At 35.5% G+C, this 18217-nt stretch overlaps 2 protein-coding genes across 2 annotated transcripts in view; one reads left to right on the plus strand and one right to left on the minus strand.

Annotated features, from left to right (window-relative positions):
• LOC120345313 (methyl-CpG-binding domain protein 2-like) overlaps positions 1-7170 on the minus strand; it is a 30999-nt gene extending 23829 nt beyond the window's left edge. Inside the window, exons 1-2 of the mRNA XM_039414710.2 lie at positions 6942-7170; positions 5608-5746 (exon numbers count right to left, since the gene is read on the minus strand). Coding sequence (XP_039270644.2) covers positions 5608-5746; positions 6942-7051 — 249 coding nt within the window. The 5' untranslated portion in view covers positions 7052-7170. The remainder of the gene's footprint in view (positions 1-5607; positions 5747-6941) is intronic.
• LOC120345312 (protein unc-93 homolog A-like) lies at positions 1140-5098 on the plus strand. Its single transcript, XM_078114919.1, has 6 exons — positions 1140-1514; positions 1637-1801; positions 2078-2754; positions 3170-3302; positions 3923-4092; positions 4301-5098. The coding sequence occupies exons 1-6, from the start codon at positions 1430-1432 to the stop codon at positions 4637-4639; spliced, it is 1569 nt and encodes a 522-aa protein (XP_077971045.1). The 5' UTR covers positions 1140-1429; the 3' UTR covers positions 4640-5098.
• Positions 7171-18217: the final 11047 nt, after the last annotated feature.

Raw genomic sequence — 18217 nt, forward strand, 5'->3', positions numbered from 1 at the left:
CATGAGAGAATACATTCGTTATTATAAATATTACGCAAATATGTCTAATCGTCAAGGCATACTGACATAGGATAAACACAGGATAAAACGCTGCATTTATTTATATGTCGTCAGTTTGAAAATGAACTGAGCGAGGTGAATCTTTATTATACATCTCATAGCCAAGTTTACTGTAGAGGTTAATTGAAATATGTTTCCAGTAGCAGTGATTGCAAGTTGAGCTTTTAGAATACGCATTTGCAGCTAAAAAAAATAAGATGCTAGAAACACAAATAAATATAGGAAGATTGCACTTTAGTAAGTAGGCTACAATTAAAGTATTTTTCAGGATTTGGAGATTTAGATACATTATAGTCAGGGCTGCAATAACGTTCTTATTTCTAAGATTTGTCCTTATTTCGGAAGTCTTTATCTTAGAAAATATTTTTGTCCTCATTTTGACATGTGTCCTTATTTTTGTTCTATTCCAGGGGTAGAGGTTCTTTTCTTAATCAGGGCACTTAGATTGGTGAATTCGAATAATTGAATTGCTAGAAATAATCATAGAACCTACACGCATTGCTATGCGCATTCATGATGTAATAACAGCAAATTAATTGCCACAATGATAAAACAATACCCTACCGACAAAGATTAGTTCGTGTAGCTTGAATCAAAATACAACTTAAAAGAGAGATGGAACAGATAGTTTCTAAGAACTGCAGTAACAAATCTTCTCTAGTGCAAAAGTATGATTAGACACTGGTCGCACTGGCATGCATGCACTTTGTTTATTACATTTTGTTCTTTGTTATCTAGTTTGTTACAGTTGATTGCACTAATAATGTTCTTGTTTTGAATTTTGCCTATCTTACATGACCATGTGAATAAAATTTGCTTTAGTTTCTAATACCACTTTCATTTGTTTCCCTATGTACTTAACTTAATATTGACAATACTGGTTCAATAATCATAATTGACTGGATTGGATTTGTGTCCAGTATAATGCCAGTAAGATTTCACACACATTACATTTATGACTAGACCCTTCTAAATTGAATAATTGATTTATCTGATTGCATTCAACATCCGAAATATTGATCACCCGTCAGCAACACACAATACCAGATGTGTTGTATAGAATCATTGTGTAGCCTATATAAAATAAAACAATGGTTACGTCCATTATATGAATTGTTTTATCTGACATAAGGTGGTGTACAGAGTCAGAAAAGGGAGCTCCAGAAGTATGTGCATCAAGATGGTGCACAACCTGAACATAGTATGTGTACCAGGTTAGGGTTCAGGTTGTGCGCCTTCTTGGTGCACATACTTCGGAAGCGCCCACAAAAGAATGGATTAATTAATTAATGGATCTATTATTAACAATTTACTTTGTTTTATAGAATAGATATTGCACAATCTAGACTTAAAGTTCAAAAAAAAGAAAATGAAGAACAGTAGAATAAAAGCTAATCTTTTATATGTATCAATTTCGTTTTTATTGAATGAGAGTGCATACTTTGCACTGGAAGGTAAGGAATAGATAAACAGCAAATAGTATACCGTAAAATATATCAATGTACAAAATAAAACAAGAATCAATATTGAGAGAATTTGAAGTAACAGATGACATTGACTTGTTTAATATTTTCAGGCCTTCAAAGCAGTTTGAATGATAAAGTTGGAACTCAGTCATTGAGTACATTATACTCATCATATGTTTTGACGTCATTATTTCTTCCTTCATTGGCAATGAATTACTTGCAAAGTCGAAAAGCAATGGCACTGGCAACTTCAGCCTATGCAGTTTATACTATTGGTAATGATATGTAAGGAGTTTATATTTTTGAAAGGCACAAAATCTTTCTTGACCAGTAGTCTGTGATGCAGAGTTGCAGACACAGTTAAGTCTAACGCTTCAGCCGCTAGTCCATCGCATCCCTGTTCAATGGTACTTTCTAATGCATTCCCTTGAATTAATATTTAAATAAAGAATAATTTTTGGAATACAAACACCTATATTCTTCTATGGTATATGAAATGACTTTTTATTTTTTTAATATTTAATAAACATCTTGTTATTTCTGAATTGCAGCAAATTTCTATCCTCGTTGGTACACATTGATACCCGCAGCTGTAATACTTGGATCATCAAGTTCAGTACTATGGTCAGCAAGCAGAGTTTATATCAGTGATTTGGCAGTTGCTTATGCCGCCCAAAACAAGGAGAACCACGCAAAAACAACAACAAAATTTTTTGGAGTTTTCTTTGCAATTTTCTCACTATCTATGGTAATTGGAAATGTGATGTCTTCAGTTGTGTTTCAACTATCAAGCAATGTTAATACAATAGCAGTAAAAGAAACAGTCAATATTTCGTCCATAACCACAGTGAGTTATAACGCGATTGCCTCAACATATGAAAATATTTCAGAATCAAACCAATACAGTCTAACATGTGGTTTACATAACTGTGATCAAACTGTAGGTATCGCAAAACCAAATGATGTGATGGAGTCGAGTGTACAAAAAAATATACTTTACGGTTTGTTCTCTGTGTTTACTGTAATTCAAATCGGGGCAGTTTTGATTCTATTACTGCCAGCTGATGATGCCCCAAAGCATGGCAGCATATATAATATTGAATTAACTGACGAAGAAAAAACGATGGAAGAGATAGAAAGGGAAAGTTTATTCACAAACTCACAAAATTTGAATAATAATCATGAAAAAGACGGACAGACAGAAGTTTCTAACACGATTGCACAGCAGGTATGCAAAAACTGTGGGGTCTTGTGAGTCATAAAAATGGACAAATGTTCCTTATTTCAAAAATAGTAATATAAGTCTTGGCTAACTTCTATATTTCTCAAAAATTCCGGATTACGTCATAAAAGTCAGAATATAATAATATTAGGATTTCATTTCGGAATTGATGTTAGCATATTTCTTCTCTTTTCTAAGATATCAGATCAAAGTAAATAGTGCCAATTGCCAAAAATTATTCATCACTACCACAAGTCCACATTGAACTAAAATTAACTCCCCTGCATGATAAGCAGTGCATGAGTGTTCCAAAATATAATATTAAAAATACTTTATAATAGAATAGTATCATATCAGATATGGGCAGATAATTATACACTTGAGGGAGAAAATTTAACATGTGATATTCTTCCATTACCAGGTATTTGCAACAGCAAAATTTTTGTGGTTCAACAATAATGCAAAATTGTTGATTCCAATCTCACTTCATGTTGGAATTTTGCAATCATTCGTATTCGGACAATTTACAAAATATTGGGTAACTTGTGTACTAGGTAAGAAAAATAGCTAGTAATTAGATCAGCCATGTTCAATATTTTTTACGCCATTTAATACAATTCATCAAGTTAGTGATGGCTAAGCTTAAAACTGAGCACTCTACACACTACGCTGAGCACTACACAAAATCAATAACTAAAGAGAGCATCGACCAGAAGATCTGTATATGCTAGACAGCAATTGTTAAGCTTTAGTACCCTATTTTTACCTCATGTCTTTATTTATTTAATGGATACATTTTTCGGTAGCCTACTTCAGTAGTGTGTGTGCCAGACTGCCAGGTAAGGGTTGGGCTATAGTTTTATTCCGATTCTCTTCATTTTAGTTCTATTATGAGTTCGAGGACTATCTTGTATTAGCCATGTGAATATATCCCCTGCCCATAGGTTTCAGTCACTTCACACAACTTGATGTAAAATAGGCGAACACAATCATCAGTTATCTCCACATTGGCACACACACTTCTGCAGCGCCCATTTTTCTATTTGTATTATGCCTATACAATCCAGAACATTACAGCCCATTGTATTGAATATTAATGAAATTAGACAAAAAGTTATGCAATAAATGAGATTCTAGCTACATCCTGACTGCTATACAAAAACCCCTTTTTCAGGAATATGGTACGTTGGATATGTTGCTGCAGCTTTTGGACTCGGTTCTGCAGTAGGTAGTTATGCTGTTGGAATGCTAACCAAATTAGCAGGAAGAAATTTAATTATGATCGGAGCCACTTTGATAGAAATTGGAATCGCTATTGCGTTGCTCATCTGGGAACCAGAAATTGTAAGCTTAACTAACCATTAGCCAAAAAACTCAATATAATAATTACCGTAAATTTCAAAATTTTGCCACATTAACTACCAAAAAATAATTCCCTAAATCTTAACAAAGGAAAAAGCCTAATTTTAAACTAAACATTTGACAATCCTGACATGAAATATAGAAAAGATGAAATTTAGATATTCAACATAAAATTCCATTTTCTTTCCAGGCAAATTCAACATGGTTATTTTTTGCTGTATCTGGGTGTTATGGTATACTTTTTGCAGTCCACAAGACTATCTTGACATCAGTTTATACCTTGTTCTTTCCAAAAGATAAGAAATCGGCCAGTGCAACTTTTTCAATATGGGATCCATTAGGAACTTCCATTGCTTATGCTATAGGTGGGGTAATATGCAACAAGGTATTTATAATAATAATGACTAGCATTCTTGTATTCGGAATTTTGCTTTATATAATTGCTGAATATATCGACAAAATGTCAAAAGAAAAGGAGGCATACAACAAAGAGGACAATGCTGAAGAACTGAAGTCATCAGAAGACTGATTACCCATTATTTGTACAGCCACAAAGCAAAGAGTTTCATATCCAACTCATAATTGAAGCATTTTACTTCTAAGATATCTGGTCCTTCCGGCACATTGATAAATCCTGACCAATTATGTCAATAACAATGCAAGTTTAAAATTTTTTGCCTGTGAAGCTATGTCTATTGGTGATACTATCTCTGTTGTAACAACAGATCTATATTTCGCTTTTTGAAACAATGATTCAAATTTACAATGTTGCAATACTATATCAGTGATCTTTCCAATTTTCCGAAGAAGGCCTGTGACCTTGCATAAAAAATAGTACAAAACTATAGTATAATTCACTTATGATTTTATCTATTATGGCAGAACATTTGAGACTTTTATTTTCATAGCATAATTGAAAGTGACATCCATTTTTTATATGTGTTCATAAACAAATAATAAATAAACAATTTGAACAAATAAACAAAACTTTGTTATACCAACCAGGAGCATGTGATAAAATGAGGGGAACAACCATTTTCATGTAACTGATGTGAGTTTATGTGAAATATGGTTTAGTATAGGGCTGGGCATTTGCGAATCCAATAGTAAATTATTTGAATCGGTTCAGACGAAAGTTTTGAATCGCCACCATCTTAATTTTTATTTAATCGTAAAAAAAGCAAGATGAATTCCACAATTTTTTTAATTGAAATCATATTTTTAAAATGAAATTTTGACATATGACTCTTTTCTTTCCAGTGAGTTGTTGATGAAACATATTCGTGCGTGACAACTCAGCGATCTTAGCGAGTGATAGATTCTATGCTTCCAGTAATTCAGGAATCTGGAGTTGAATATCTTCGTAGTATTCGCGATTCGATTCGTTTAAAAACATATTCAAATCCATTCTGAAATCATCAGATAGTCGAAAATGCCCAGCCCTAATAGGGAACAATCATTTGCAATAGGAAAATTAGATTGAAAGTAAGATGATACCCTTCCAAGTAGACGATTTCTCTGCTGAAGCTTCACCTTATCCCTCATGTACTTCCCGGCACGATAATGAAAATATGTGAGGTCTACACCTAATTCTCGTTGTAGATCTGGTTTACTGCGAAACTTTTTCCCAGATGGACTGAAAATTTGAAAAATATGGTCAATAAATATACCATAAGAAATACATAAATTTGCATTAATTTGCAACTGGTTTAGAATAATACAGCCGGTCTGTAAAATATCAACAAATAAAGTTACGGTAAATTATATTTTCACAGTTTCAGTTAAATTCAAGCTACCATCAACGATTAGAGAATTTGATAGAATGGGCATCTTAAATGGGGCCACTCAACTTCAATCCAATTTATCCTGCAACATAATTGTCGATATTTAGATAAAATTATTAACCTTAAATCACACTTTTTTAATCCTATTATTGAAGTAACATAATATGACAACGTTGGAGAGAAACTGGCTTTACAAATTCACACAAGGTGATAAATTATAATGTTTTTATCATGCAAACTAAATCACAATAGCTCAGCTAAAACAAACTCTTCTCAGTAAAAAATTCTCCACTTATTTAAATGATAATTATGATAAGGAAAACTTTTAACTAAGGTGGAATAAAATTCTAGAAAGAATTTAGATGAATTTTGAGGTCCCTTGATAAAAACTAAATTCCCAAACAGAGAGATTCAGATGCGATTCAATTGGCTGTCTCTCAGAGGTATGATATTTTTCTTTAGGGATGTTTCCTTAAAGCAAAGATTGATAATAATTTTTTTTTCAAGTTCAATTGTTTTATTAGAAATATTGTTACTTGGTAAGAATGAAGCTAACAGAGGAATTAACTTGGGTTTTATTATTATTAATGTAATATCAAATTAGCAGATAATCTCATATGGACAATTAACTTTGCCTAATCTATTCTATTTATCAATGTATTGGGGTACAGATCAGGAGTCTACACTAAAGTTTTAGCTTATCAATTTGTTTACAAACAACAAGAGTTCTTTCTTCTCAGTTTTTAACCTACCCTGTAATAAAAAAAAAAGTGATCGACAGCAGCAATGGCACTTGCTGAGTTGTGTGTTATATAAGATTATTCAGACTTTATTGCAGTATTGATATATTGTGCGGACATCGCGGAAAAGAAAAAAATTGAAACATGAAGTTTTCTAAATATGTCAGCGAGCCAAAAAATGTCATGTCGAAAATAAAAATTTTAAATATGAGTTTTTCTAAATATGACAGAGGCAGTCATCAGGATTTGCTTCAAACATAAAAAAAAAATCATTCAATTCCACTTAGGATATTTCTCTTTTATATACCTGTAATAATATATATCTGTTTTTCCTCTTGACATCCCATTTTGACGAATTACTTCTTCTCTTGTCCATCCCTTGGGCAATTCAGCAACCTCATGCCTCTTTCCGCTCATGGTATTGTATGGTTTTACTCTGACGTGTTGCAAATGTTGCAAATTTTCTCCTCAGTAATAGCTAGTACCGTACTGTAGTACAAGAAAAACTAAAATGTCAGTGCTGCAGAATAAAAAGCAAGATTCAAGAACAAAAAATATGAGATATAGGCTAGAAAAACTACAGTAACTATGTTACCATGAAAAGGAGGACGGTAGTTCATGTAGTCTACTTTACATTACTACATGAACCATACAATCATATTCTTTGGCCATGACTGCATGACCAGATGAAGGTAAAAACTGAAATAGACTATAAATATGATTTTTACGCAATTGCTAATCCTATGTCTGAAAGTCTATGAAACTAGCATATGATCCACTGTCACACTATCAACTAACTTATAGTCTATCTAAAAGATATACCGTACTTCAGTCATTCCTGCTTTAATAGTTCACATACCGGTACAGCTGCAAAGGCAGCTCAGGTCTAGTGTAGTTTAGTACCACAAGTACTTCCGGTGGGCGTAGCATAACGACTTTTGTATATGTTATTCCTAACCCCAATCTGAATGTCATCCAAAAATTACGTCACTACGACGTCACAATCACGTCATGTAGAGCTATAGCTACTATCGTCCGAAATGGCATCTGCGCCGACGATACCAAACTCACCAACGCCAGCGGTCTCTCTCATATCAGGATCGTTGCGACGAGAAAACGAGAGAAATAGCTTGCTCGATTTCGGGTTATCGTCTGCGTGTTTTGGACGACCGTCCGTACACTTTGGAGGTATTCATTACGCCACTGTGGCGTCGTAGTGACGTAATTTTTTGGTGGAATAGTCAGGTGGGGGGTAGGAATGACATATGCAAAAATTGTTGAGCCAGATCAACTAGAAGTGCATGTGGTACGGTACTAAACTATACCAGACCCTGCAGTTCGGTGGATGCTGTGGCTTTTTTTTTTATTGTATTTGCTGATATTTTATCAACTTATGGGCACTGTCAGACTGCTTCACAGCTAAAAATTGTCTAGCTAAAGTATTTAAAATTCAGATAACATCTAAACATCATTGTTAAGCAGTTGGCCCTTATAACACAAGCTAAACACGAGAGCAATGCTCAAATAATCCGCATACGGACACGGAAGCCAAAACGAAATACCCCCCCCCCCCCCCCCCCCCATTGAAATTTCAATGCAATTGCTCGAAAAAAGCGAGTTTCTCACAACAACAGGAAGAAAATGTATTGGTGTACAAGCAGAGGCCGCAACCAAGCATCGCCAATCAAGTGTAGCAACCATTGAGGTTATAGGCCTATACACCTCAATGGTAGCAACTGGGAAGTGGGAAACCACAGCGAGACTCACGGGTGGAATTGAAAAAGCGGTAGTCCCGTAGTATGTGAACCAAGATGGAACGTACCTAGTATGTGTACCAGGTTAGGCCATAATTTTAATCCAATTTTCCTTATTTTAGTTCTAATACGAGTTCGGGGACTAGCCCAAGTGATTCCCGTAGTATTTGTACCTGGAATTATGGCCTAACCGTAAATATATACTACTAACTTGGTACACAATTACGTTCCGGTGTCCACTATTTTGGTTCACATACTACGCGACTAACGGGTAGAGTACCGAAAAAGCATCTACTGATGTTAGCAGTCGGATTGCTGAAATGATTGAAATCCGCTATAGTATAAAAAATTATAAACCTGGTATCAGAATCTCGATTAAAAATTCAAAATTAAGAACACTTCAAGGACACTGAACATATGGTCCGAAATATGGAATGATATGATATATAAAATTTTTAATTTTACAAGAAGAGGTAACGCCCGAAACTAGTTTTCGAGATTTTATGTTTGTTGTTTTCCATTTGGCTTTGTTTGTTTACTAAGGAAAACCGCAGCTAATTACTCAGTCTAGAGTTCAGGGTCGGCCAACCTTTTGGGCCGAAGGGCCACATGTGGTTCACTAATAATTGCGCGGGCCACTTGACATGGTAGTTATGAGTTTTGGTAATCTGTAGTCTAGTTTTGCTACACTGACCACAGATTAATGAAAAAACAAACAATACCCTCACACCAAACTTTCACAATTATTAGAACAATAAAACTGTTGTTTCCCAAACATTGACGGGGTGCCTTCAGGGGTTATTCCCGAAAGTTTCGCCAAAGACAAGCCAAGACGTTTGATCATTTTGATCGCAGCTTTTAACAGATCCATGCCTCTAGCTCTAGTCGTTCTCTTAATATGGACAATGGCTGCGAGCTCCACGGTACTTTCATATCATCATCAACTCCCCGCAAGTCGCCAACGATGAAAATTTTCCCGCTTTTGTAATTAGAATTTCCGCAATAGAATTCCCAAGCTCCTTAACACGACGAGTTATTGTATGTCTTGACACGGTTATTTTTATTTCCGGACGTAAAACATTGGCAATCCAAACAATACATAATATACAACCCCTAACGACTTCTCTATCTGAGAATGGCTTCGATAGTAAGGGCTGGCAGAGCTCATTTCAGGGAAATAAACAAATTGTTTGTATCACATCTTTGTATAGGCCTACTACATCACTCGAAAAATTGTTTTACTCAATTTTTTTTATTCAATTCTGAAAATCAGCGCGGGACACTCGAAATGCTTCTGCGCGCCACGGGTTGGACAACCCTGTAGACGAAAATTCGGAAAAATCGTACTGTATTGTATGTATGAAACAAGAGAGCAATGCTCAAATATATGGACACGATAAATTCTGTAATACACCTCAGAATATTGCCTTGAACAAGTTTCATGCAGCGCATGTTGTGTGCTTTTTAAACAGGAATTATACAGTACTGTGTATGCGCCAAATACGACACAGTATACACATATACTATTCAGGCCTGGGCAAGACCGATAGAGCATATTATTTAAGTAAAAAAGGCAAGTTTCGCCGCTGCCAATTTTAAGTAATGAACTTGCCAATGCTCTATCGGTCTTGTCCAGGCATAAATAGTATATGTGTATACTGTGTCGTATTTGGCGCATACACAGTACTGTATAATTCCTGTTTTAAAAGCACACAACATGCGTTGCATGAAACTTGTTCGAAGTAGCCTAATATTCTGATGTGTATTACAGAATTCTCGGGCGTGGCGACGCCATCGACTACTCAGGACGAGGCGATCGACGTGTTGGCCCCCTAACTTATATGTAGGAAAAGTTTGAGCAATGCACCATGACCAAAAAATAAAAACGGGGTACACAACAATTACACATAAAAACGAACAGATGGATGAAATAAAAATTACAGGTCAATTTCCCTTCTAAACAGCGATTACAAAATACTGATAAATTAATAGCAAATAGATTAAAATAAATTTTGCGCAATTTTGATGACGTCATCGCACAAAAAAAACCCAATAGAGCAGTGGTTCTCAAACTTTTTAGACTTGGGACCCACCACAGCTTATGACGACCCATCTCGTGATTTTCTACAATGTAATTTTATTTTTGATAAATGAACACAAAAGACCTCTTTCAAAAAAAAAACATAGTGTTATTATTCAAAAGAAAATAAATTCAAATCTTGTCTAAATTTCGGGGAACAGAACGGTAAGAAGTGCTGTACAGTGTACAAAACTGCTATGCGTAAAAAAGCCACATGGTCATTCTTTGTGTAGCAAATTTTTGTTCCTTGAGTAAAAAGGAAACTTTCACAGATTGCAATTAAAATTCCATTTATTTTATTTTTTTGAAGATTTACGTATTCAAGTTGCCACCGATCCTAATAACCAGTATAATTAATCAAATCTTTCTACATCTTTTCACGACCCACTAAGATTGTTTTTGCGACCCACCAGCGGGTCGCGACCCATAGTTTGAGAACCGCTGCCATAGAGGCCACATAAAGTTTTAAAATAAATAGAAGTAATAGCCTTCTATCGATTTTTGTGACAACATGAAGAAAAGAAATACCAACAACAAGATGATCAAGAGAATAACAAAACGATCCATATGTACGAGCGAGAGAGGAAATAGATTTTCACCAAATAAATAATTTAGAAAAGGGGGGTGGGTCCAAGGTTGCGAGGTTGAAGGGCCGCAAAAACTTCTGAGGAGGTCTCGCGGGCCGCAGTCGGAGAAAACCTAAAAGTGATCAAAACAACGCGAGTTGTTCACTCGCTTTAAATATATTTAAGAATTATCGTTCTAATCAGTTTTTAAAGGAAACTGTATAACCCCGTTAAAAAACAACCAAGTCCGTCTAAGTTGGGAACTCGGATCCAGATTTAAAAAAATGAGTCGCGCGGCGCCAAGTCAGCTTCGCGGTTCGTCACTGCTGTCACATGGCCAACGGTTGAAAAATAGAGGAGTGTTTTGACCAAAATAAAAGCACAAAACGTTTCCTCAAATGAAGAGTTACTTGACGCGAGCTCATCTTATCGGATTGGTCCTGTCTGCACAAGACAATTCATTCCTCTTTTACCGATCACAGGACGTCATTTTCATACAGCCACCGTCTTGACGTTTATAGATACAACAGTGAAATTCCGTGATTTAAAGAAACATTAATCCCGACATCAGAATTAGGAATAGTAATATTCCCAGTTGGAATAATTCAAAAATAAATCAAATTGTTCTGCTAAAACATACAAATATCTGCCAATGGTGTAATAGTGTACGCTAAAATTGTTCTATGGGCCGCACGGAATGTGTCGGCGGGCCGCAGTTTGGACCAACCTGATTCAGAACATTATTCCAACATGAACAACGAAGACGTAGTTCTACCTCATTTTTTACCCAATTACTATTTTTAATCCATATCTTTTGCTGGACACAAAGTGCACCAATGGAACAATTTGCGGAATTGTTGTTGAGGTATTTGAAGTTGCTGTTGTGAAAACAAATCGCTTTTTTTCTAAACTAATTATCCAATCGATTACAAATTTTCGTATCCAAATTCGTCCGGAAGTGTTTTATTTACCGTATCCAAGTGCGGAGTTATCGCGCAACTAGCTAACTTTCGACTATTCAATACAGCGTTGAAATGTCTGAACCGATGCTTTCAGCAACAAAATACAGTCCGCACCGTTAGAGGGCAATGCTGGGCGGTTTATCTTTGACCAAATTCTCGGCTAGAAATGAGAAAATGCGAGGCAGGTGGAAATGATACATGAAACAGAACTATTTTCCTTGAAAAAAAGAAGTCTCTGCAATTTCCCTCGTGTATATATCCTCGCCATAAGTTGGATGCGCCAGAGAGCTGCGTCTGATGGCAAAATGGACAGGTTGACCGCATTAGTAGTAAGTATTGATTCTTTTCCCCATTACAACGCAACTTTTTAATCTGACAGCCGAATACTCAAAAGCTTTTAAATATGCTGAAAGGCGAACGTCAAGTATTATGACATTTGGTAAATGATGCATTCGTAATAAGCACATGCACGTATGACTTCTTCGTATTATATATGAATTAGTGGTTAGGAATAAACTTTTGTTTGTTGAACATAACTTGCTTTTTCAGGCCGTATCACATGTTTAAGATTCAAACTAAGTCATTTTTTTTTCAAGCTACTGATTTTGATTAAGTGAATGCTGTAGCGAAAATGAGGTGATGATATCAATTCGGTGTGAGCGATATCATCTAACTAAATGTTTTATGATCTCTTACCTGTATTTGTCATTCAAGTAACACTTAGATTTTGTATGTACATAAATTCAAAATGCCCTCAATGTAGTATATCATGGGTTAAACGGGCAACAGTAATTTTTCTGAACCATGCCAAAAATTGTCGAATTATTTTTTTCTGACGAAATCATCTTATGTTATGCTATATTAGGCCAAGATTTATTATCGAATATATGTGGTTACCACACTGCGGTAATTTTCCAAGTATTTGGTAAACAACCTGAACCGCCTTAAAATTGCGGAAGACCACATCTTCACCTGGCATATTTGTGGCAATCAGTTATTTTTCGCGTCAGAAACGAAGTATTTTACCTGCGTTGACTTTGAAAGAGCATAAAAATGGACATGAAATTAATTGTATTAACGACAGCAAAATTGCTCAACAACTCAAAGAAATATTAGTTATGCCAGGCAAGAATTTTTGTAAATATGTTATCACTGTATTCAAAAGCATGGCGACTTATGACCTAAATCGAGCTTGGCGCGTAACATTGAATAAATAAATAATTTAATTAAACAAATATGTTATCTTATGTCAGGTAATATTCTGGCTAGATTTTGTGTCGTTGTCAAACTCTATCATGCAAATTTGCCCAAACTAAGTACATAAATATAACAAATATGGCCATTCGCCGTTCAAACCACCTGCATACGTACACTAGAATTCCTCAGAACGCACCAAGAAAGAAAACGAGAATATCGGTCGGAGACCGAAGACTTATCGATCGAAACTGCGGTTTCGATTCATAACTCTATAGTGACACCGCGTGTCCCATCACTAATTAATTAATAACTCGCTAATTATACGACATAATCATCATCCAAAATTCATAGGCTTCTGGTCCGAGATATGATGAATGCACATACAAAATTTGGAGCAGATTCAACCTCGCCTTCGTGAGATATCGCGTCCATCTAACAGACAAACAAACAGACAGACAGACAAAGACCTATCAACATACTTGATATCTTAAGATCATTAAGTAACAACTCAATTTAATTGAACTAATAATGTTGTTTTACGTTCGATGTTTTTAAATTACCGCCGTGCCAACAAGTGTGCGAACTTGAATCTGAGCTAAATATATGGGGTTCATTGCATATTTTTCAATTCCCACACTTAAAAAATAGAATACTAATAGTTTTGAATTTGCCCTGAAAATTACCTAATGTTCTCGTTGAATATAAACAATCTTTTTGTGAACATAATTTTAATCTGTAAGGCAATAAAACTTCGTATATTCAAAAATTGAACTAATAAAATAGCATAGAAACTATGCGCTGTAAGGCGCGTATAATTACGTGGTATTGAATCAATTTAGTTATGGGTGCCTATCTTATCTTTACCGACTTAATTCAAGTTTTCTAATCACATATTATGTTTTCAATTGTTCCAGGTACTGAAAATAAAATTGTCAGTTTCGAAAAACTTCCTGTGTAGTTTTGCCAAACTGGACCTTTTTAAATGTATCTTTTTTACCCATGTTTTTTTTTTATAATTTCATTGTTCCAAATTCCACCTATGAACACAGTTTGCTATCTGGCTCATATTCAACAATATGTCATCATAACTAAACAATGCTGGGAACCATTAAAACAAGATCTTGAGGCCAGACTGGAAACGATACTGCACGCACAATCAGATTAAAATGTTTTTATTTCCAGGCCGTACTTGAGAGCTATTTCAACTAATCCTAGTTGGTGAATATTTCAACCACAACCTTGATAAATCTGACATTTGCATGAAATGTTATAATAATCAAAAGAATCGAATTACAATTTGATAGGCATTGCGCTTGTTGCTATATGTCTCGGGTCAGATAAATTTTGATCGCACGGTATCAAGTTTGTGCTCTCTGCCTATGAACCAGACCTCAAATTCAAATAAGACAAATACTATTTCATTTGATTATTTTGATAAACGTGAAAGTCTGCGTTCGCGGATGTTCTGTGTATCAAATATCAATATCTGTAGTCTACATGGAAAAAAGGTGATATAAAGTAATTTATTTTGTAACATATTCGATTGAAATTAGCACGAAATTTTACTGTACTAGTGGGTTTTAATCCATTTACTGAGAGTAAGTAAATACTCTGTCAACAGCGGGTGTGTGATTAGTTTTTATTTTTACTGGTGACAGGTGTCAGACAGTTGCCACCTGAAATTATACTTCGTTTTTCACAAAAGCTATCTGTTGTTGACAATAATAACAGCAATTACGTTTCATGCGACGAAGTATGCGAACACTGATTATGGCGAATCATACTTACATCGTCCCCACGTGGTCCACGCCATCTATCAGTCATCTGTGCCCAGTTTTGGCCCAAGATTCGATGCCGATTGTGCTTTCAAGGAATGTATGACGCCTAAAAGGCTCTAATATTGTTTTGTGACAAATTACTAGCAACACACGACGATATGTTATGTATGCTCCCTAGGCACGCGAGTTGCAAATCATAACCGTCGATGTCAAGTTGGGTCTAACGACCTAACTCTTATACTAAAACCTATAAACAGCAATGAACGAAACTGAACGATACATAGTTGATATAGTAACCTAATAGCACCGTTAACTGTAATTTATCTTTGGTAAAGTTATAAGATAAAAGAATCAAAAATATTTGGAAACTTTTTATACATCGATACTGTAATCTTTCCAAGTTTTATTCTTTATTTCAATTTACATTACTTCGAGTGGGTCGTTGTAATCTGTGCCGAATTCAATGCGACACCTATACTATCTCCACAACACGGTTTCCGAATCAACTTTTTGGAGGTTGATCAGTCGATGAAACTTTATATGGAATTTGATCTTTGTATAACTGCGTTGGTTATTATAAAATTAAATATTAAAAAGTCATTTGAAATTGAGTTTCAACGTGGTTTCCGAATTTTTTTTATGTCGATGTGGGTGATTAGTGTTACAGCGATCCCGTGAACTGACGACGCGTCAGGATGTTAATATATTAGTTACTATAATATATTCTAAGGTCAAGAACATCTAGTCGACAATTATATGAGAACCTTGCAATTGAAATAGTCGCACGGGAAAGTTTCATCAAAATGACATATTCAATAAATCTCGTTGAAGAGAATTAGTTAGAAAGTATTGTTGTGGTTGGTATTCCCTGTATGTAACCACGCAAGCCTGGTTATTTTTATACATATAAACCTTATCTTAAATGGCTCTAGCGTTCATAAATCTTTTATATTTTGTATCATTTCTTATCCTTTCAAAATTGTTCTTGCAGTGTAAATGCAGAAATTTCTTTTCTATTATTCATAATAAACAAAGCATTTGAATAGAATTTCGATCCTTCAACTTTGTGTACACAGTTTTTATTTTCGTTCAATACATGATAAGTCATCATCATTCTGTTTTGACTTTGATTGATTCAGTACATTACATTGTCTTGTGGTCTTCCTCTCGCTTTCGGGATAAAACTTTATTTTTATTACCAATCGTAAATACTGGTCCCGCTATAATAGAAGAGAAAAAATGCGTTCTGTTCCCATTTCGCGAAGTAAGTTTAATCATTGAAAACCAGGTAAATAGGCCCAAAATGTCATATAGATATGTTACAATGATATAGAAAGAGAGTAAATACTTGGTGGCTAGAAGTGGTAAGTGTGAAACGGTTTATTTAATGTGGTTAATTATAGTATCAAAATCACCTATGTAGCTTGCGATGATAGGTTTACAACGGATTCGGGCGGCAAAGACCGCACACTCACCCCACCTCACCTAACATGTTGTTCATTGACCCATAGCATACCCGGAAATTTAGCGCGCCATAACGTCCATGCCTGCAAACGTCACACGACGGGCATTGAAAACAAGACGTTTGAGGACTCCGTGTGCCCATGAAGATGTTGAAACTCTGGAGAGCTGGTTTGTGATGTACATCTATCCCAGGGTGCTCCAAGATTGTCAGCTTCGGGGGTCACAAAATTATTTTTGCATTGCTCGCGGGCCACAATTGTACCAAGAATAGGTAAACAGTGCAAAAAAAAAAAACTTTTATTGTGCAAACATTATGTTGACATTATTTGTCATTTGTTAAGCTAAAACCACCAAAAGCTCACTGTAACGTGCAAAAGTCTTTCTAATCTACATTTAGTGTAAGATTTCTAGTGCTTCCGCAAATATGAGTGCTTTCGAACATCGATAATATTCTTAAAGCAAAATCCCTTAATTTTGGAAAATGCTCATTACTCAGAAGATTCTTAAACGCCGTTTAATATTCTTTTGTCACCGGGACAACTTGCCGACATATCAAGCAAGCATTGTGGTATTTCGCTCCCATACCCAGTTAAAAATCTGTTTGAATTGATCATCATATTTTTCTGGTTCATATTTATGACGAAACAACACAAAATGCAATTTTTGATTACCCTCCAGCAAATGCGACGCATATGATGAAGCTGTGGGCCACGTGTGGCCCGTGGGCCTGGGTTTGGACCACCCTGATCTATCCCCACTCTTAATTTTTACGGATTGACTTTCAGACCTACTGTCCCTTTGATTTTAGAACTCGATAATCCGTTCTACGTTACTGCGTTGAACGTTGTTTGCGTTCGTAAAATAGGATATTTTAGGTAAGCTCTGCTTACATAAATATATGGTATACGTAAAATATTACTACAACAGATTGGATGGATGTCTTTCTTATGTGTGGAATTATGTGTGAAAACAGGACAGTATTGTTTGGGGTTCGAATATGTTATGCAATATAGTTGAATACAGAATTGTTTTAACTCAATTTCCAATGTTTTTAATTACGCAAATCATTCGGACGTTATTTTTTTTCGGGAGTACGACCATCGATAATGGTGATATGGTGTAATAACGCTTGTCACGTTACTGGCCGTGCTTCATTAATGCTATTGTTGTGGTATGTGACCACACACGACGAAAGCACGTAACAGACATAATATAGGCGCTGCCTACACGGTGGCATGTTTACGTTAAGATCATGCGGGTTCGCTCTGGCGTTAAAGTTTGCCAACATGAATACTTTTAGAATTCGGGGCATATATGGTAGTATACCATCAGTGTCATGCAGGTTTTCTTAGAGCGATCGTTGCAGTGGCGGTGTGCGGTTATCCCGTTTGTGTATCAAACTGTGGGTTGTCTTGAAGTTGAATGTGCACCAAAGAACCCCGATCAACTGTGTGTATGGTAACTTTATTTTATGGCAATTTACTTATCATAGTGAATGGAATTCTTTATTTCACATATAATACTCATTCTCTAAGTATTTGCTTATTCAAGCTACTCGTCCTATAGCACTAGGCTCACGAGAGCTCATCCAGAAGTGATTTTGTTCAAGAATGACCCACGTTCGACAGCTAATCAAGACGTTCGATTTGACCTGAAATTTCGAGTTCAAATTACAATATTCAAATATTTTCAAGCAATCGTAATTCTACACTGGTTTAAGACCTTACTTTGGTGCAAAGCTGACTGGATACGTCACATCTCTTCTCCCAATCACCAGGAATT

Source organism: Styela clava, chromosome 8 (genome assembly GCF_964204865.1).
Source record: "Styela clava chromosome 8, kaStyClav1.hap1.2, whole genome shotgun sequence".
Classification (NCBI taxonomy): Eukaryota; Metazoa; Chordata; class Ascidiacea; order Stolidobranchia; family Styelidae; genus Styela; species Styela clava.

Bases quoted from the DNA above. Each gene is read 5' to 3' on its own strand.
- LOC120345312 (XM_078114919.1), top strand. From the start codon at position 1,430: ATGAAGAACAGTAGAATAAAAGCTAATCTTTTATATGTATCAATTTCG. The intron at 1,802-2,077 runs GTAATGATATGT...TCTGAATTGCAG, and splicing joins CTATGCAGTTTATACTATTG to CAAATTTCTATCCTCGTTGG. The intron at 4,093-4,300 runs GTAAGCTTAACT...TTTTCTTTCCAG, and splicing joins TCATCTGGGAACCAGAAATT to GCAAATTCAACATGGTTATT.